The 20482-nt window shown below is 46.6% G+C and overlaps 1 protein-coding gene across 1 annotated transcript; it reads left to right on the top strand.

Moving 5' to 3' along the window:
- Nucleotides 1-326: 326 nt before the first annotated feature.
- Nucleotides 327-18791, top strand: LMAN1 (lectin, mannose binding 1). Its single transcript, XM_049782055.1, has 13 exons — nt 327-603; nt 3481-3635; nt 3717-3824; nt 4865-4926; nt 6221-6320; nt 8752-8875; nt 11589-11647; nt 11939-12071; nt 13131-13324; nt 13456-13526; nt 16307-16460; nt 18002-18123; nt 18399-18791. The coding sequence occupies exons 1-13, from the start codon at nt 372-374 to the stop codon at nt 18433-18435; spliced, it is 1551 nt and encodes a 516-aa protein (XP_049638012.1). The 5' UTR covers nt 327-371; the 3' UTR covers nt 18436-18791.
- Nucleotides 18792-20482: the final 1691 nt, after the last annotated feature.

The following is a 20482-nucleotide window of genomic DNA, read 5'->3' as shown; positions in this document are numbered from 1 at the left end:
TGAGCATAGAGCCAGGAGTAAGCCTTGAGCATAGCTGCGTGTGGCCCCAAAACCCAAATAAATAGAGAAAATAATCAAGGAGATGCGAACAGCTGAGCCTCCAGCATTGCGCCACGTGGACTGGAAGGTCCAGCGAGGCCAGGACAGCGGACAGCGGAAACCACGCCCCAGCTCCGGCCCCGCCCATGCGCTGACACACCCCCTAGCTCGGGATACGCCCACAGGCGCCGCGTGTCCGCGCCGAGGGGCGGGTCTGACCTTTGCCCTCGCTCGGGATCCCTCCGGCTCGACCAATCAGCGAGCGCCCTGTTGGCCGTCCGCGGCTCCCAAGCTCCTCCCCGCCCGCCGGTCTCCGCGTCCCAGAACCCAAGATGGCGGCATCCAGGCCGAGGGTTTCCAGGGCCGGAACCTGGCCGCTCCTCGGCGCCCTGGTGCTGGCGCTCAGCCGCTGCGTCGGCGTGGGGGGCGACCCCGCGACCTCCGCTGCAACCGGGGCCCCCCAAGCTGTGCTGCCACACCGCCGTTTCGAATACAAGTACAGCTTCAAGGGGCCGCACTTGGTGCAGAGCGACGGGACCGTGCCTTTCTGGGCCCACGCAGGGAGTAAGGCAGCGGGGACGGGGTGGGGGGTCGGGGTCCTTTGGCCTCGCCTTTTGGGGCCCGCACACCTCGCATGCGGTGCTCAGACCCTCTTTGGCAGCCCCCCAAGACCCCCACCCACCCCTGCGGCCTGGTCTGGGTCGGTCTGGAGGTTGGGTCTCTGCCCCCCACCCCCGTCTCCGGGCCCCCTGCTCCCCTCCACCCTGTCGGTCCTTTGCATTGGATCTAGAGGTGTCTGGTTACTTCCCGCACCTTAGCTCCCTTCTGGGCATCATGTTTCACCATAATGCCACGTCTCCTGGGAAAACCCACCTCACCCCCACTGTTCCCCTGCATCGCCATCAGGCTTTGCTCTCTTCCCAAATGAACTGGCATTCCAGCGCGCAATGCACCCCAAGTTTATCTCTTCTCCCCCCCACACACACCCCACGAGACTCTGGAGAAGGCATATGTTGGCTTTGGAGTGACTGAGGTCTAAGAATTAAGATAGATCTTACCCAATTGGAACTTTCGGGGTCACGCTACTTCTGGTGTTTAATGGAAGGAGGGATCTAAGATACTGTCTTGTATCTCTGGGAGTGGCAAGAACTCCTGCTACTACTTCTCCAATCTCGGTTAGCAGATAGGAAAGCATTGCTGGGTCTCTGCGTATGGGAAAGAAATCGCAGCCACTTTGGAAGTGCTGATGTGTTGGTTGGTTGGTACTGCTGGATAAAGCATCAGAAGTAGCACTCCTGCGAGCACTGTGCACTGACCTGCTGCAGAAGCACTCTTGGAGTTAGTAGCACAGTTTGTAGGAGAGAAGCTCCTTCATGGGCTGAAGCTGTTTGTCATTTATGAAGGGCTGAGTGTCCAGGTGCAAACTGCCCTCCCACCCCCGCAGGCGCTATTAGCAGAAGGTTGCATGTCTAGAAAGTAATGACTGAATAGGAAACACCCCTCCAGGAACAGCCAGATGGCTGACATTAATATATAATTAAGATACAAATTTGATTTAACTTATTGGCCAGGTCATTAAGTATTTGAAGTAGCAATTACTTTGTTACTCAGCAGACAATTCTATGAGCTTGCTCTGGTCGGTTATATTTATTTATTTATTTGTCTTTGGGCCACACTCAACAGTGTCCAGGGGTTATTCGTGGCTCTGTGCACAGAAATTACTATTGGCAGGCTCACAGCATTTCTTTTTTAGATCAAGATAACATTATCAGTAATGACCCAACACACAAACTGGCGCTTTTGTTTTCCTTTTTGGAAGGGTGAATTAATGGGCTGGAGAGAGAGCACAGCGGTAGGGCATTTGCCTTGCACACAGCTGACCCAGGATGGACCTGGGTTCGATTCTCGGCAGTCCATATGGTCCCCGAAGCCTGCCAAGAGCGAAATCTTTTTACGTTTTTTGTGGGGGGGGGCCCACAATCGGTGACACTCAGGGTTACTCCTGGCTATGTGTTCAGAAATCGCTCCTGGTTTGGGGGAACCATATGGGACTCTGGGCATCAAGCCGAGGTCCATCCTGGGTCAGAAGCATGCAAGGCAAGCACCCTGTCGCTGTGCTACTGCTCCAGCTCCCAGTAGCAATTTCTGAGTGCAGAGCCAGGAGTAACCAACCTGTGAGTGCTGCCAGGTGTGACCACCAACCCTCCCCAAAAAGAAGGGTGAATTAGTTTGGAATAATAAATTATTTTTCTTTCTCAATTCATTCTGCTCTCTGTCCCTACTTGTGTCTTTCTCTTACCCCTAATTATGTCAGTCAATGAGGGAAGTTAATCAACTACTCCAGCTAGGTACCTTTAATTTTTTGACTGCCTTTATAACCAACTAAACCTGCTGCAGAAATGCCGATGTACCTGGATAAATTCCAGTTGTAGGGCTAGACTGAACTTGAAATAAAAAGATAAGCATTTTATTGGCCAGAACTATTTGTTCAGTCTGTCTACTGGCTCTGGAGACCACTGCAGTAGATACCATTTGCTTTTATTATCACTGTAATTATGGTCTCTTAACTCCACTTTTTCTTATTTTCCCTGAGATCTGTTTCTTAACAATGTTTCAAATAGAGTAATGTAAAACTTCTTTTAAACACAGTCTTTACGTTTATCCCCAAGTGAACAAATCTAAGATATTTCTTTTGTTGTTTGCTTCCTTTTTGTTTTGAGGCCTCACTGAGCAATGCTCAGGGATTTCTCCTAGCAGACTCTAGGGACCATGTGGGATGACAGGAATCAGACCCAAGTTGGCTGCATGTAAGACAAAATCCCTACCCACTGTGCTGTTCCTTTGGTCCCTGTTTCTTAATTCTAGTGCCCATTTGTAGTGTCGACAAATCCTTGGGTCCAGAAGGGCAAACAATGATAACAGCTGACTTTATAGCTTTCCTCACTTTTTCACCTTTATTCTTTGATTTCCTGGTAGGTGTGCCCAGCGTCAGCTGCTTTGGGACTGATTCTTTCTGCAAGGTGGCATCACTCCTAAGCTAGAGAGATGGTGCAGGAGTTAGGGTGCTTATATTTGCATGCAGTAGAGTTCATTTGGATCCCCAGCTCCGCATATGTTCTGAGCATAGTTAGGAGTTGACCCTGAGTACCACTGGGTGTGGACTGTTCTATACTCTATCTTCAACCCCCTCCCTCTGAATTTTTAGTGTATGATTGCAGCATTGACTTTTTTTTTTTTGACAGAGATATTTTGCTATTCTGGAGATAAAGGACATGATTGACAGCTCTAAATTATAAAGTTGAGACTTTACCATCCAATTTTTTTCTAATGTGATTGCTAAGATGAAAAAACTAGATCTTCCTAGTCAGGTGTGACAGGCAGTTGTTTGTTGAGTTTTACCTAATTATCACATAAAGTTTTTCTCCCCTGTTTTTATTCTAGATGCTATTCCAAGTTCCGATCAGATTCGAATTGTGCCGTCTTTAAGAAGCCAAAAGGGATCAGTGTGGACAAAGACAAAAGCAGCCTTTGAGAACTGGGAGATTGAGGTGACGTTTCGTGTGACCGGCCGAGGTCGGATCGGAGCGGATGGCCTGGTAAGATCTTTTTTTAACTTTAGAGAAGTGTCCAGATGCCTGTGTCACCGGCCACTCACTCTCCCTGTCCCAAACTTGCAGGCGATTTGGTATACAGAGAGCCAAGGCCTGGACGGGCCCATCTTTGGATCTGCCGACATGTGGAATGGCGTTGGAATCTTTTTTGATTCTTTTGACAATGATGGAAAGGTAAATGTGGCTTCTGTCCTCTCGCCTCCATTATTACACCTGCTGAATGAACCAAGTTTGATGGTCAGAAATATCCCTCCAGTTAAGATTTCTCAGGGTAATAGCAGAAATAACCCCTAGCTACCCATCTGGGGCATTGTCTCCAGGGTGGTGGAAAAGGTAAATGTTAAGCTTTCAAGTCCCCAGGTTGCCTGGTCCTGCACCAATCCGAAGTGATAATGGAGCACTGATTCTTGTGAGTGGTGTCGTGACTTTCTTTCTGCCTCCTTGTATGTGCTCGTCCTTTCTGTAGCTTAGCATCTCGTGTTCCTCTCGATCTTCCATGAATCTTACACGTGTGTTCCTGCCATGAGCCTACATCAGTCTTTTCACATGCTTCTTGTTCTTTCTGATTGCATCAGAGTCTCTCTGATGACCTCTCCTAAAACAGTGAAGAATAAACAGGCTTACTACTGAAAACATTAATTGGCTCTTTTAAATGCCTTTAGGTTGCTGATCTGATTCTCTGATTATTGGAAATCACTGATTGCACGTTAAGGGTGCATTTGAATGACTCCTTAACCAGTGGTGCCCTGTGTGTCCTCCTCCTACTAGGTCCCACTGGTCCCACTCAGTGTGCCCTTGAATTTGTGCTGAGGTGGGTTCTTCTAGGAGAGGGCTGGAGTCTTTAGGTCGCAGAAACCTTTATCAGCTGGACCGTGGCTTTCCCACAAGGGCCCTGGGTTTGTTCCTCAATAACTGCAGGCTCCCCAAATAGCAACATGTGTTACACTTCCTCTATCAAGGACAAAACGAACTAAGAAAAAGGATAGGGCCCAACATTAGCTCAGCTTTGCTAAGCTGTTAGGAATGATTGTTTTTGAACGATTATCATCTTTCTAAGTTTTCTTTCAAAGAAAGTAGAAGTCTCTTGGGTTTGTTATTTAAAATGTTTGAGGCCTGGTATTTCATAGTTGTGAAAGTGTTATGTAACACATGCAAAATGATTTATAGATCTTTGAACTATACAACTGTAAAACACATGTTCTCTCTATTTTTAGAAAAATAATCCTGCCGTAGTAATTATAGGCAACAATGGAAAGATCCAATATGATCATCAAAAGTAAGTGTGTTTTTGTTTGTTGTTTCATTATGCCTAATTTCAGCTTCTTAAAAACCTTATAAAAGATTTCACATCGAATATTTCCTAATGTAAGGTTCTTCTTTTTTCTTGTGATGTGTTTTGGTAACTTGTCAGCTCTTATTTTAATGTGGTTCTGTTCTGCTGTCTTCCAGTTTTCAAACATTAAAACTGTACAGCACTTGCTTGGCAAGCCACTGACCTAACTTCAATCCCCTGTACCCCAGATGGTATCCCATGCAATGTCAAGAGTTATTCCTGAGCATAGAGCCAGGAGTAACCCCAGAACTCATCTAAGTGTTCCCCACCCCCCACCCCCAAATGATATTGAGAGGTCAGGGAAGTGGTTGAAAGGATAGAGTGCATTCCTACCAGGTACAAGGCCCTTCGTTTAATCTCCAGGCCCTCCTGTCCTCTCCCTTACACCCCACCGCCCCCCAGCAACACCTGGACTAAGCCTGGTACTCCTGGGCCTTCCTGCCTAGCTGAGCACCTGCTGGACACAGAACCCTCAGGAAGCTCATTAAAACATGTGTTTTCATTTAACCTAAAACTGCATCATTTAAAACTCATGAGACATTGCTGGATGTCATTAGGTGACTAGTTTTTTGGGTGTTTTATTTTTGTTTGTTTTAGCTATTATTGTTCTTTAATCTCTATTAAAAAGGATCTTTCACAAAGTCCCAGACCGTGATCAGACTCCTAATAAGTAGTGTAGGCCATGCAGCATAGCTTTAGTTGAAGTACCTTGCCTACAACTGAGCTGATGTGGCTTGTATCCAGGTCTACCACTGTGAACCTATGAGCCCATTAGGGTCCTGCCTTTCTGGATTTTGCACACGCTATGGGAGGAATTACTCACCCTCCATGAACTGTAAGGGAAAGAAGGACTTGTCTGTTTCTGGGTCACTGTTTTCTGCCCTGGTGGCTCAGCACAGCTGTCATGGTGGCCCTTGGAAAAATAGAGATTCGGTGGCCTCCACTTTGGGGCTTTGTTTTGGGGAGGGTTTGGTATGAGGCTGGCAGTCTTCCCTTCTGTTATCTCTGAGGGCTTCCGGTTCTGCTTTAAGGAAGAGGCTGGTGCCTGGTGTGTCTTGTGGAAGATTGAACTGTCCCTTGCAGCAGCTCGGGACAAAGTACTCACGGGCCAGTTTTCTGTGTCAACGAAGAGACTTCAAGCGGCTCTCAGCTTTCTTGTGATTCTGTCCTCTGTGTTTTTCCGGACAGCAGGCCACTAATGCACTTCCTGCTTGTCTTTCTCTCCCTCGTGCTGCAGTGACGGTGCTAGTCAGGCTCTAGCAAGTTGCCAGAGGGACTTTCGAAATAAACCCTACCCTGTCCGGGCAAAGATCACGTACTACCAGAAAACGCTGACGGTAAGGACCAGCCCGCCTCGGGCCAGCAATGACTCTATGCAGAGTCTTTGATTTGGACAGCCCTTGTGGGTGTGGATCTGGTTCGGCCCACTTCCTGGCCCAGAGCAGAAATGGCTTTGAGCTGGACATCAAGGTGACAAGCTGTAAACCCTTACAGTAGGTCTGCTCAGAACAGTCAGTGTGTTATTTCTTGCCATGTGCCACTCAGGCTTTCAGGCTCCAAAGGGATAAAGCAAAGTTGGTTGGCTGTAGGAACGTCATCGTATCATATGCATCATATTCCTGTGCTGGGGGCTGGGAGACGCTACAGCTCTGGGCAGCTCTGGGCCCTGAAGAGAATCCAGAAGAGAGGGGCCAGGTCAGGTTCAGGCTCTAGGGTTGTCAAGTGAGAGGCTGATAAGGGGGAGAGAATCCCTAAATGGGTGCCTTGCAGGGACCTGATGGGGATCAGGCCTTGGGGCCAGACAGCAGTGGAGTGGTTGGGAGAGGCGGAGGTTTGGTTCTACTTGAGGGTAGAGAGATGGAAGGAAATGAGGTGGGGGCCTCCAGTCCAGAATCTCGGGGGTCCTCAGCCTGAACCAGCAAGCTGTGTAGGATGCTGATATTGGGGTTACAGATTTTCTCCTCTCCCCCCCCCCCAAAGCCACAGAAAAGGGGAAGAAACATTAATGGGACCTGCTAGCTTTGGCTCTCTGATCCCTTCAGCCTGAGCTATTGAAAACTTTTTTATTCAAAAACTTTTCAGAATGAGTTCCTTGCACAGTTGGGCAAAAATAATATTCTTTTTTTAATTTATCTTTATTTAAACACCGTGATTACAAATATAATTGTAGTTGTATGATTATAGTCATGTAAAGAACACCCCCCTTCACCAGTGCAGGATTTCCACCAATTTCCCAGATCTACCTACTCCCCACCCACCCACACCTGTACTCGAGACAAGCTTTCTTTTTCCCTCATTCATTCACTTCGTTATGATAGTTTTCAGTGTAGTTATTTCTCTAACTGCACTTATCACTCTATGTGGTGAGCTTCATGTCATTAGCTGTACCTACATGGGAAGATGGGGGGAAGTAAGGGTTGGGACTGAGGTAGTGAAATATTAGAAATGAGCTTTGTAGGGTAGTATCAAGGTCACAATACAAGATTGATATTATGGATATATAGAATATATGCATACAATACTATCAATATGAAAACAAGGAGAAAAATTTCCACTGACTGTCCCAACATAAACCAGTGCTAGAATGGCCTGCCCTCCTCCCAGAGCTCATTCCCATTAGTGTAGGGAGAGGTAGGGGGAAAGCCTGTTGACCCCTATAGAGTCCAACTAGACCGGCGCCCAGGGAAGGCCTGAAGTCCAGGGGAGAAAAACCCTATACCTGGCAAGAGTTGGTCTCCAGAATCAAGGAGGAAACTGGAAGCCAGATGTCTGCCCGCCCTCCTCCCCATGCACCTCCCACCTAGAGCATGGAGGGATGGGGGAAGCCTGAGGACCACTAAGAGTCCACCTGAACCCACTTCTGGCCATCTGAGCTGGCACCCAGGGAAGGCCTGGAGTCAGGGGAAAAAGACAAAGACGGCTGGGGGCCTGCCAAGCCTCTCAGCACTCCTCAGGCTAGGGATAAGGGCCCCGGTATGGGGCCTCCCCAAACCCTATACCTGGCAAGAGCTAGCTGTTTCCTACTTTTTAGATTATTAGAGGAGCCATCTTGATTTCTGTAAATATGGGGGTGTACTGCAAAATTACTCCATTGATAAGGCTGTAGATTGCTTCTTACAATGTGCAGAAATGGAATTCAGGGGTTACAATATAAGCAATGCCACGGAGCGAAGCAGAGCGGCCTCGGCCGCGCTTTTTGGGTGTGGTTCCTGGAGAGATTATAGTCCTTGGTGTCTGTAGGCTGGTTGAGCAGAAAAGAGGCAGAGAGCATGGCCGCTGTTCTTTATAAGTCTCTGGAATCCCCATCACAAGGCAGGAATTGGCCCCACATTCGTTGGGTGGGGACATCTTACCAGGTGTGGGTCCTGGAGAGCCTGGGTGTCTGTAGGCTGGCTCAGCAGAAAAGAGGCAGAGAGCATGGTCGATGTTCCTTATAAGTCTCTGGGTTCCCAATCAGAGGGCCGGAATTGGCCCCACCTTCGTTGGGCGGGGACATCTTACCAGGTGTGGGTCCTGGAGAGATTATAGTCCTTTTCTTGCAGAAAAGAGCCAAAAATAATATTCTTAAGTGCAGCTGTTTATAAAAAATAAAATAAAAAAAAAAAAACAACTCAAAACCCAAATCTTTTCTGTTAAATTGGGAGAAGGCGGGTGGCCCTGTGACACAGGATTGTTCGAGCAGGTGCAGGCACCATCGAACTCTCTTCGTTCCTACTCTACCACGTCCCAGTACAAAGCACAGCTGCAGAATGTGTCTTTCTTCCTCAGGTGATGGTGAACAACGGCTTCACACCAGACAGAAACGACTATGAATTTTGTGCCAAGGTGGAAAACATGATCATCCCGGCACAGGGGCACTTTGGAGTATCGGCTGCCACCGGGGGTCTTGCAGGTAAACTTTGCTCTCCTTTTGGGCCACAAGTTGCTCTGGAGCTGAATCCCACCCTCTGCTCTCTGATATGTGGGAGCTTCCTCTTCTCTGGGCCCCTTGTTTTTCTGAGTATTCAGAGCCCCAGCAAGTATGCAAGGGACAACTGCAGCCAAGTCGATCAATTGTAAGAGTATTTCACTGCTGTTTTCCAAGTGAAGGAAACATGTTTGGGGGGTGGGCCACACCCAGGAGCATTTAGGAGTTACTCCCTGCTCTGTGCTCAGAAATCACTCCTGGTAGGCTCAGGGGACCATAGGGGATGGCCAGGATTATATCCAGGTTGGCCACATAGAAGGCAAACGCTTTCCCCGCTGTAAAGGAAACATTTTCAGAACTGAACGGGAACAACCCAAACACCTCAACCAAAGGAGCAATAAAGGATTTGGTAAGGTACATAGACTAGAGTAGAGCTCACATTTTGCTTCAACATGCATGGAATTGGAACAGTTACCTATACATGGAAAATAAAAGGGACAGAGAAGGGAGTCAGATCAGAGGCGGGGAGCCTTTCTTCTGCCCTGAGCCATGTGGTATTTGTAGCATCATTTGTTGGCCACCCCCTAACCCCCATGTCTGTCTCATCATCAGGCCAGATCAGATTCCAGGGTTCCACAGGTCTTCTCCAGCCAGCCAGACAGATGCTGAGACATTCTCAGTAGAACAGTGAGTTGAGGCTAAGTGAGGGGAAAGGGACCGAGGTCCACTGGTGGGGGTTTTGGGAGAGTAGCTCTGAAAGCAGAGAGCCTTGATTTCAACCTAAACAGAAACTGATATACTGAAGTCCTGGCTGTTGATGGTTAATTGTCAAGTGTTTTAGGATCCCAGGAGCTGTCAGGTGCTTTGGTAGGCTGAGGAAATAATATTAGAGTGAAATTTTAAATAAGAGGGGCTGGAGTGATAGAACAGTGGGTAGGGCATTTTCTTGTACATGGCTGACCCAGGTTTGATCACCAGCATTCCATATGGTTCCCCAAACCCTCTGAGTGCTGAGTGCAGAGCCAGAAGTAACCAGGCATGTTCCAAAAAAACAAAACATATACATACTATTCTTGCCTTGCATACAGTGATAAACTTATTCCATTTTAATATTGGTTAATGTGCTAGATTATATTTTTTAAATTATTTTTATGAACATGAATTGGTTTTTACAAGAACATGGGAAAGAGGGAAGAGATTGAATTGACAGGTGTGCACGTTTGAGTGTGTGCTCAATCTTGAATTAAAGCATTTTCTACACTTTTTTGGTTCATTTTGTTTTCATTTGGGGGTCATACCTAGTGGAGCTCAGGGTTTACTCCTGGTCTACTGGGGAATCATACAGGATGCTGGGATCAAGCCCAGGTTAACCATGTGTAAGGCAAGTGTCCCTTCCCTCTGGATGCCACTCTGGCATCTAGGCTGTTCTAAAGGTGACATCGCCCGCAAGGTGACCCAGGAAGGACTTGCCTTGGATTTCTGGCTCCTGGAGTCTTTGGTACTTCTCTGCTGCCCTGTGTTTTTTTTCCTGCACATGATCTGGCCTGTCTTAAAGTTAGTTTTTCTCCTGGCTTCAAATGGACCTGTAGAAGTTGTTACCCAGGAAAATGAGTTGGTCTCACTCTATCGCTAAGAGCTTAAAGGTTTGAACTGTCAGTCCCTGTAAGCAGTTTGAAACTGAGTATTTTTTCTTTACTGGCACGGAGGTGAAATCCTACTGTCTGCCATGTTTGTGTGCATCACTGTATTCTCTAATCAGTTGCTTTGGAAATGGAGATCTGCCAGTAGTGGCAGATCAAATCAGTGGGTCAAATCAGGACTTTGTAGTAGGGCAGAGAAGGCAGAGACATACATAACACAAAAGTAAGATGAAGGGCTAGGGAAATTGCTCAATGGCTAGGCATATGCCTTATTTGTGAGAGACCTGGGTACCATCCCCAGAGCCTTTGTCACAGCAAAAAGAAGAAAGAAAAAAATAGGCAGAAAATTCTGAGTGCAGAAAAAGATCAAGGACAAGATTCAGGGATACATGAAGCATAGAATTCCTTTCTAATTTCATTGCATCATCTTCCATGAAGGAGCTTTATGGATAGTCCAGGAGTACTTGTTGCCAGGACCAGAGATTTAGGCTTTTGAACCTCTGTTTATCCACTATTTGCCTAGTCAGATGTTTAAGCAAATCAATGGAATTTTGTCACTAAGTTTAAAGAGCATCGCTGTTGGTCATCAAATTAGAGTTTCTTTTTATTATTTCCCTGAACTATACATAGTGATAAAGTAGATAAAGTAAATCCATGACCATAAAAATCATGTTAGCAGGGCCTAGAGCAGTAGGATAGCAGGCAAGGAACTTGCCTTGTATGCAGGAAATCCCCAGGTTCAATTCCCTGCATCTCATATACGGTTCCCTGAGCACTACTGGGTGTAACTCCTGAGTGCCAGAAGTAATCCCTAAGCACAGCTGGGTGTAACACACACACACACACACACACACACACACACACAAAATAAGGGGGACTTTTTCTGACATTTTCCTTTGGTTTTTTTCACACACACACACACAAAATCAGGGGGACTTTTTCTGACATTTTCCTTTTGTTTTTTCACACACACACACACACACACTACACACACACACACACACACAATCAGGGAGACTTTTTCTAACATTTTCCTTTGTTTTTATTTTTTTTTTCAGATGACCATGATGTCCTTTCTTTTCTGACCTTTCAACTGATGGAGCCTGGCAAAGAACTGGTAAGGACACACCCTGGAAAGGTTGATGAGAGCAGTTGGTCTTCACAAGGGGTATCAAAAGTGTGGCTGAATGCTGGGGATGTTCCTGGTGTGCGCACACATACACTCACTCAGCCACTCCTGATGTTCGAAATGCTGGCAAGAGTGTGGACTGGGTCTGGGCTGAGGGAGAAATCATATCTACCTACATAATCCATCAGTTGCCAGTGAAGAGCAAATTGAGGTCTTTATGTTCTTTCTTTCTTTTTTACTTTATTTTTTGTAACGATCTATTCCTAAACTACCCAAAAGCCAATACCAGATAAAGAAATCTCAGAAAAAGAAAAAGAAAAGTACCAGGAGGAATTTGAGCACTTCCAGCAGGAGTTGGATAAAAAGAAGGAGGAATTCCAGAAGGACCATCCTGACCTCCAGGGACACCCAGGTGAGAGAGAGAGAGAGAGAGAGAGAGAGAGAGAGAGAGAGAGAGAGAGAGAGAGAGAGACACACACACACACACACACACACACACGACTCTTACCCCCACACACCCCTGGGGTGATAAGTGCTGTGAGAACAGGACACCCAGGTGAGAGAGAGAGAGAGACACACACACACACACACACACACACACACACACACACACACACACACACACACACACACACACACACACACACACACACACATGACTCTCACCCCCATACACCCCTGGGGTGATAAGTGCTGTGAGAACAGGACTTTTGTATCATTGCCAGATGGGCAGGTGCTCTGCTTCGAGGCCAGACCCCAGCCCAGAGCAAGGGTTTCCTTTTGGGTCACAGTGCAAAGGCAGTGGCGGGGACTCAATCAGTTTTGCTGAGGGAAACCCCAGGCTTTCTCCCTCAGAGTCTCCTAGCTCTGCTCAGGGATCAGTGCTCCAGGGTCTCTGTGTGGTGCCGGGGATTGAACCGGATCAGCCACACATGACAAGCATCTACCTGTTGTGTTGTTGCTCCAGCCTCAGTTCCTCTTCAAGTCAAGCCCTACCTTCCTGAGCCCCTTGACACACCTCAATCGTGACGTCTGCACTAGCAATTGGGTGGGCTCAGCACTGAGGTAGAATCACACAGGAGGACAGGGAGGTGACAAGAAGCAGACCCCGATTGCCACCAGAAATGGCAAAGCCAGTAATACTCCATGCTTGAGCTCACTACTACGGGCTGACCTCACCCCTGTGTAAGGGATATTCTGAGCACTTTACTCACACACAGTGATTCAGAATCTACATGCTTTATCTATATGATTTTATTTTGTCTTGGGATGGGTTTGGGGCCACACCTCCTGGTACTCAGAAGCTGTTTTGAGCTCTGCTCAAGAGTGACCCTGGTGGTGCTCAGGGACTATCTACAGAGCTGGGGCTGAGAACCGGAGTCGTCACTGGGCAGAGGGTGCTAGGCAAGCACCAGCCTCCTGCTCATTCTCACTAGCCCTCTCATCCCTTTTGTTTATTGTTGCTCTTCAGCTGAGGAAATCTATGAGTCAGTGGGAGACCGGGAGCTGAGACAAGTCTTCGAAGGCCAGAACCGCATCCACCTTGAAATCAAGCAACTGAACCGACAGCTCGACATGATTCTAGACGAACAGCGAAGATACGTTTCTTCCCTGACTGAGGAGATCTCCAAGAGAGGGGCAGGGCCCCCCGGGCAGCCTGGACAGGTACAGCCTCTGCTTTGCTTTGTGCCAGTTGGAGGAGGGAAGGGAGGATGAAGGGGAGCCCTGGGCTGTTTCCCTGAGGGAATACACCTCCCGAGTGACTTAGTTTCTTCCCCACCACTCACCCCCTCCAGCTCTCTCAGCAAAACCTGGACACTGTTGTCAATGCGCAGCACGAGATTCTGAGACAAGTCAACGAGATCAAGTAAGTCTCATGGAGTCACGGCCAGTAGGCTGAGAGGTCAGGTGGGAGCACGCATGAGGCCCTGAATTGTGTCCCTAAAGACACACTGCCCCCCACAGCCCCCTACATCACTGGGTGATGTCACTGGGTGGGTGTTGCTTCATCACCCCCCACAGCTGTCTGGGTTCCAGCTGCTCTGCATCACCAGGCCAGAGCACCAGCCCATTGGGCTCCTTGTTGAGTGGCATGTGAAGAGATCTCACACCACTACTGCCTCCACCACCACCACCAAGCATGGCCGGGAGGCATCTTCCCCCCTACAGAAAAGCGATGTCTGAGTGTTGGTGATTGTCTCCCTGAAAGCTAGGACTTGCCTAGCTTGGCAACGTAGTCTCTATAAGTTGACATTTTCAGAGTGGCAGATGTTCCTCTATTTTAGAAAATAGTGTTTTCAAAATGAAGCCACGGAATTTGCCTATACTTGGATGGATATGGCGACTATTTTGTTGTTTGAAATAATTCAGAGGGAGAGAGATAAGCACAGATAAACTCATCTCTGGTATTTAAGAAAAATAAAAGACAGTATAGTAATAATACCCAGAGACAGTAAAGATGAGGGCTGAAAAGACCAGTCATGAAATGAAGCCTACCACACAAAGAGTGGTAAGTGCGGTTAGAAAAACAGCTACGCTAACAACTACCATGACAGTGATAGAGAAATACAATTTTTTTCTCGAAGATAGGCAGGAGAGATGGGGAAGAAGGAAATGGATACATTGGTGGTGGGAACTGGTGAAGAGGGGTGGGCATTTTATGGCTGAAACCCAATTATGAACAAGTTTGTAATGATGGTGCTTAAAGGAATTACTTTCATTAAAAAAAAAGGAAATAAGTGGTTTCAGAAACCCTTTAGTGTCCCAAAGAAAATGGGTCTGCACCAGTTGCTTAGCAACCAGAGATGTTCTTGTAGTTGTAATACGAGGGTATGTGAGGTGACATTTTAAGGACTCTGAAAGGTAGTAGGGGAACAGACACAGTGGGGAGACCGCAGCACACATGTGCACACATATACGCACACATACTCACAACCCAAGAGCAGAGTGGGCTTTTGAAGGAAATGTGCTCTACCTCATTTTCATTGCATCAGCTGGGACAGAAAATACTGTGATATGAATGATTCGCTTGGGCAAGTGACTGACAGCTTTAAAGGCCTAGCCAAGAGAAACAGGTGAAAACGTTCCATTTTCTTAAACTCATTTTGGGGCATGACCCAACCCATTACAAATTTTGACTAACAAAAATTTGACTCAGTTCTCTAGGACTAGAAATGGAAATCAGATTAGGTCAGGTCAGTCAGAAGGCAATGATACTTAACACCAAGAGATTAAAAGCACCTAATTCATAACTGCAAATTTTCTTTTGGTTTTGTTCTTAGACATTTTAAAGAGCCTTGAGTAGTAAGCCATAGTTGAAATATTTCTCATGCCAAACGAATGGGTAATCTTCCTTAGAAATTGGATCAGGGAGTATAATTTTGAAAACTTTATTCTAATCCAATTTTAGACTTCAGATGTTGCCAAAGATGTAGGTTTTTCTAAGCATCTCACCCAGCTTCAGTGGGAAGGAACCGCGTTGCCCTGATGTAGAGGATCCAGTTTACTGTGCACAGAGAGCGGCTTCAGATCCTTTTCTCAGGCCCAGGGAAGTGAATAGTGGTCAAGTCTTTGCCTGGGCTTCTGTGGCCCTACATTCCATCCCTGGCACCCAAAACATTTTTTCCTTTTTGGTTTGGGGCCTTATTTGGGGCCTTACTCAAGGCCTGAAATTGGAGCCAGCCAAGTTTCATGTGTAGGATCTCTTCAGGGTCAGTGTTTTGTTTAGATCAGATGAATCCTGAGTGTGAGTTGAGTAGCTTCCTTTTGCACATGCACAATCAACATGGCCGTGGTTTCAGCAGCGGTCTAAACTGGTTACCTAAACTCTGGCAATTCGTTTTTTTTTTTGAGATTTTTCGGTGGTGGAGCGGTATAGTGCTCTGATGGTGAAGTCACGGACTTTGTTTATCAGAACTGAAATCGTTAGTACTATTAGAACTGTGTTACTCAACAACAAAAGTAAATGTTAAAGAAATGCTGTGGACCAAAAAGAGACCCTTGGGCTGGGGATAGGCTTTGTGTGCAGGTTCATCTCCAGCGTACCAGGTATGGGTATCGCCCCCAGCATCTCGGGAGTGAGTCCACAGCCTGGAGTCAGGACTGAGCACCCTTCTCAAGTGTGGTCCGGAAACAATTTCCCAGATGCCTTCATCAGAGAGCAGGGTGGTTGGGGAGCAGAGCAATAGCACAGTGGGGAGGCATTTGCCTTGCCATATGGCCGACCCAGGTTCAATCCCCAGTATTCCATATGATCTTCCCAGAGCCTGCCAACAGTAATTTCTGAGTGCAGAGCCAGGAGTAGCCCCTGAGTGCCACTGGGTGTGACACAGAAACAGTTTTTTTAAAAAATAGGCAGTTTGTGCATTTCATGGTGCTTAGATGTTTTTATTGCTTGTAGAACTCAAATACCATTGAAAATCCTTTCTTAGGTACTTAATATTCAGCATGATAAGACATTTGTGTGTAATCAACTTTAAGGGGGTCAGGGGGTAGGGAGAGAAAGAGTGAATTTGAATCTGCTTTTGTTCTAAGCTCCTTGCTGTCTATTACCCTCATGCTTCACAAACACACCTGCATAGGCCATGCTGGGCCTTATGCAAACCGGGCCACTTCCCCTGGTTCTAACGAGGGCCTCTAACATTTCAGGAACACCATGAGCGAGACCATTAGGCTGGTGAGTGGTATCCAGCATCCAGGGTCTGCGGGAGGTGTATACGAGACGACACAGCACTTCAATGACATCAAGGAGCACCTTCATGTGGTGAAACGTGACATCGACCACCTGGTGCAGCGTTCTGCTGTAAGCCCGGCTCTCACTTCCTTCGGGAGGGGGGGGATGTTGCTGAGCATTGTCACCCTGTGTCCCGGCTCCCTTTTCACACCCAGAGAGCCTTCCTCCATGTGACCACACAAGAGCCTGTCCCACCAAGAAGGTTTCTGTGGCTACTTGAATAGAAGATTTTCTTATTAGTTGCTATTCTAGTTGGTGATATTCTTAGACTTTTAAAATTCTAAATTGTTCTCCATAACTTTTCTTTTTTGAAAATATATCTGAGGGGACCCGAGTGATAGCACAGTGGATAGGACTTTTTCCTTGCATGTGGCCTGCCTGGGTTTGATCTCCAGCATCTCATATGGTCCCCTGAGCCTACCTGGAATGATTCCTGAGCACAGAGCCAGGAGTAACCAACCCCTAAGCATCACCAGATGTGGCCCAAATACCAAAAGAAAGAAAGTATGTCTGAGGCCAAAGAGAGCGAGTACAGTGGAGAGGGGCATTTGCTTTGGCACATGGCAAACCCAAGTTCACGGCAAACCCAGGTTCAATCCCCAGCACTGCAAAGGTTTTTTTCATCTATCTCCTCTTCTCTCCTATCTCCTCTCATCTCTTCACACTCTCTCTCTCCATCTTCTCCTCTCTTCTCTCTCTCTCTCTCTCTCTCTCTCTCTCCCTCTCCCTCTCCCTCTCTCTCTCTCTCTCTCCTCTCCCTCTCCCTCTCCCTCTCCCTCCCTCCCTCCTTTCTATCTCTCTCTCCACTCTCTCCACTCTCTCCACTCTCTCTCTCCACTCTTAAAAAAAAAACTTGGAAGGAGTAAACACAGCACACAGCCCAGAGCACTTCTACAGCAGGAGCGCCGTTTGTGGGGAGAATTAGTATATTCTGGAACTTTGCTTCGAGTTAAAATATAGTTTGCAAAGTAAAAAGCTCTTCTTACTGAGGCCGGAGAGATAGCTTGGAGGTAAGGCGTTTGCCTTGCATGCAGAAGGACAGTTGTTCGAATCCCGGCATCCCATATGGTCCCCTGAGCCTGCCAGGAGCGATTTCTAAGCGTAGAGCCAGGAGTAACCTGAGGGCTGCCAGATGTGACCCAAAAACAAAAACAAAAAAGCTCTACTTACTGGAAGAAAAGCAAAGCAGAAGTCAGAATCACCCACACTACTGCATCTCAGTCCTGGTAGCTGTGATTACATCCTAGTCAACTGTGAGTGTGGACAGGACCTGTCCTTTCGTCCCTGATCTGTGTCCTTCAACGCCACAAGACCCTTGTCACTGCCAAGGATCTCAATGGGACCAAGTCAGCACAGTTACTAGTGTTGGCTTCTCTTCCTGAAGCTTCAGTGGTGACAGTTTCAGGGAGCAAAAGAGACACAGATGGGAGGATGAATTCAAAGTAGTAGCATTTGCATTGACCACCATGAGTTTGACGAATATTTTGCCATTGTTTCCCTTTTTTATGTAGTCATTTCTTAAATCTGTATTTGACTAGGAATAACAACATATATCTAAGTGTAACTGTATATTTAGCCAGGGTTCATAGAAAGTCCATTTTGCATTCCAGCCAGCGAACGAAAGACCCAAGTGCCCAGAACTCCCGCCGTTTCCATCCTGCTTATCAACGATACACTTTGTCATCTTTGTAGTGGTACAGACAGTGTTATTCATTGGCTATATCATGTATAGGTGAGTGTCTCTGAATACTGGGCCCATCTTTGGTCAGCCTGGGTGTAACTTGGAATGTTCAGGGAAATTGTCTTTATCCACTTAGGAACTTCCAGTATCTATAAAATTAGGTTTCTGTGGAAGCACACCGTGTAGCACTCTGATGGAGCAGTAGAAAGACAAATAGTTATTTTCGACCTCACTGCTATAGCCTATCTTCATTTTAAGCGATCCCATGACTGTAATATAGAGGACTACTTTCATAATTGTTTCTCTCTGTGTGTTTCTCTCTCTAGGTCTCAACAAGAAGCAGCTGCCAAAAAATTCTTTTGACCGCCATTTTTCATGTGTGCACCATGTATGTATGTTTGTACAAAATGTCTTGTGAGGGAATTTAAGTATTTAAATTGCTTCATAGCCTAAATTATTACATCTTGTATAAAATAACTGTTAAAACGTTGATTTACAGTAAGAATAAACCTTAAAGACAACCACATGTAAATTTGTGTATAGTACATAAATGTATTTAAATGTACGTGAATTTCTGGCCAGTAGGATCCAGCCACTGGGCAGAATATTAAGAAACAGGAGGTTAAGAGAGGTGTGACCCCTGGCTGTCAATATGACATTGGACTCGCTGATGTGGGTGCTTTTTCTAGGTGACGCCCACATCTTGTCCTCTTGCTCCCCCCCACCAAGTATGATGTCCAGCATCCCCTCTATCCAAATTATTTTTTTAGCCACAGTCTTTTTTTGAAGGTTCAAGTTTCCTGCTCGTTAAGACTCAAATGCCCATCCTCTGATGCCCATCAAAGTCCAAGATTATTTTGTCTAAGAGCTTTCAGGTTTGGATGATGGGCTCTTGAGTGTTAAGCATTGTGTGTGTGTGTGTGTGTGTGTGTGTGTGTGTGTGTGTGTGTGTGTGTGTGTGTGTGTGTGTGTGTGTGTGTGTTTGATTCCCCCCCCCCCTCCATCTGATTATCAGTGCTGTATTTCACTTTTAAAGGAATATCGGAGAGGAAACTGCGAACTGCTCTTCACCTGAGAAATAGGTCAGGTACCCCTCTAAGAAAGGGTTTTCTGGATGATGTGTGCATGACGACTCAGCACCCTGGGTCTTAGTCCAGTGGGTTGTTTCATACCTGGGAAATAATTTTTATGGCATCTTGGCATTTTGCGGGCCTTGTTTTTCCTGTGTGGAGCATTGTGCCAGTTTCCTGAGAGTCTGGAACTTTCCGTGGGGCTCTGCTTTCTTTTAATTCTTCCTGACACCTTCTCTTGTCATGCTGCAGCTCTCAGAATCAAGGAGGATATCTTAGAATCTGCACCAAGATTTTTAAGGCAAAATTTGAGAATATGAAAATTCATCCTTGGAATTTTTTCGCTTAATGCCTGGGACTAGGGAAGCTGTGGATTGCTCAGTAGTCAGCTTAGCCCAGATCTGGCTGGCTAGAAGAGTCAGCACCTTCGTGTATAGGAGTCAGAAAGTCAGGCTCTAAAACAGTCTTTAGTAAAGCTTAAAGTTTGTCTCTACCCTTGATACAGACTTTTGTGCTGGCTTCAGAATGCTCTTTGAGGGGAACAAAGCAGCATCTGTTTTGCATGCACCTAATCCAGGTTTGATCCCCGACATTCCATATGGTCCCCTGAGCCTGCCAGGACTGATTTCTGAGCACAGAGCCAGGAGTTCCATGAGGTGTGGCCCCAAAACAAAACAAAAAAATATCCTTTGACTTGAGTTGATGTCTTTTTTTTTTTTTTTTGCTTTTGCTTTAGAGTTTAGGAAGTTCCTTTTTTTTTTTTTTTAAATAAACTCCTCTCCATAAATTTGCTCTCAAACGTCATTTGCACATTAGGTTTAACTACCTGCTAGTCTTCCCAAAGCTTCCAAGTGACTAACTGCAGTGTTGCAATATCTCACAAGGTAGATCTCTGTGTGCAATCTGTCCCCGCTTTGCTTTTTTTTCCTGGCACTTACCTAAATAGGGAGGGAGAATGTTCTTATAATGGCCACTCTCTCTCCGTGACTTCCATGTAGAAAAAATGCATCACTCACTTCCCTCCGTACTGCTGAGTCTTTGAAATTTGTGTTTCAAACACGGCCTCCTCCCCAGAGTTTATGATCACTGTTAGGTCATGAGAAAGGGAGGAGGGCAGGGGAGTTGTGCCTTCCGAGGAATGCAGGACATGATCTTGCTGTGATCCCAGTTTGAGATTGAAGCCGTGGCCTCGAGGATGAGGGTGGCAGAACTGTGCATGGTCACTGTACAGGCCTCATTCAGAGGCATGGCCCACAAGTCAGCAGCCTTAGGAAGGACCAGGCACACGAATCTCTCCCTTTTTTTTCTCTTGTGCAGCTGTTTTTGGAATCACTCAGTAG

The sequence above is a fragment of the Suncus etruscus genome, chromosome 10, assembly GCF_024139225.1.
Source record: "Suncus etruscus isolate mSunEtr1 chromosome 10, mSunEtr1.pri.cur, whole genome shotgun sequence".
NCBI lineage: Eukaryota > Metazoa > Chordata > Mammalia > Eulipotyphla > Soricidae > Suncus > Suncus etruscus.
The sequence above is the reverse complement of the archived record's forward strand: the minus strand, read 5'-3'. Positions and strand labels throughout refer to the sequence as shown.

Bases quoted from the DNA above. Each gene is read 5' to 3' on its own strand.
- LMAN1 (XM_049782055.1), top strand. From the start codon at position 372: ATGGCGGCATCCAGGCCGAGGGTTTCCAGGGCCGGAACCTGGCCGCTC. The intron at 4,927-6,220 runs GTAAGTGTGTTT...CTCGTGCTGCAG, and splicing joins ATCCAATATGATCATCAAAA to TGACGGTGCTAGTCAGGCTC. The intron at 6,321-8,751 runs GTAAGGACCAGC...TTTCTTCCTCAG, and splicing joins ACTACCAGAAAACGCTGACG to GTGATGGTGAACAACGGCTT.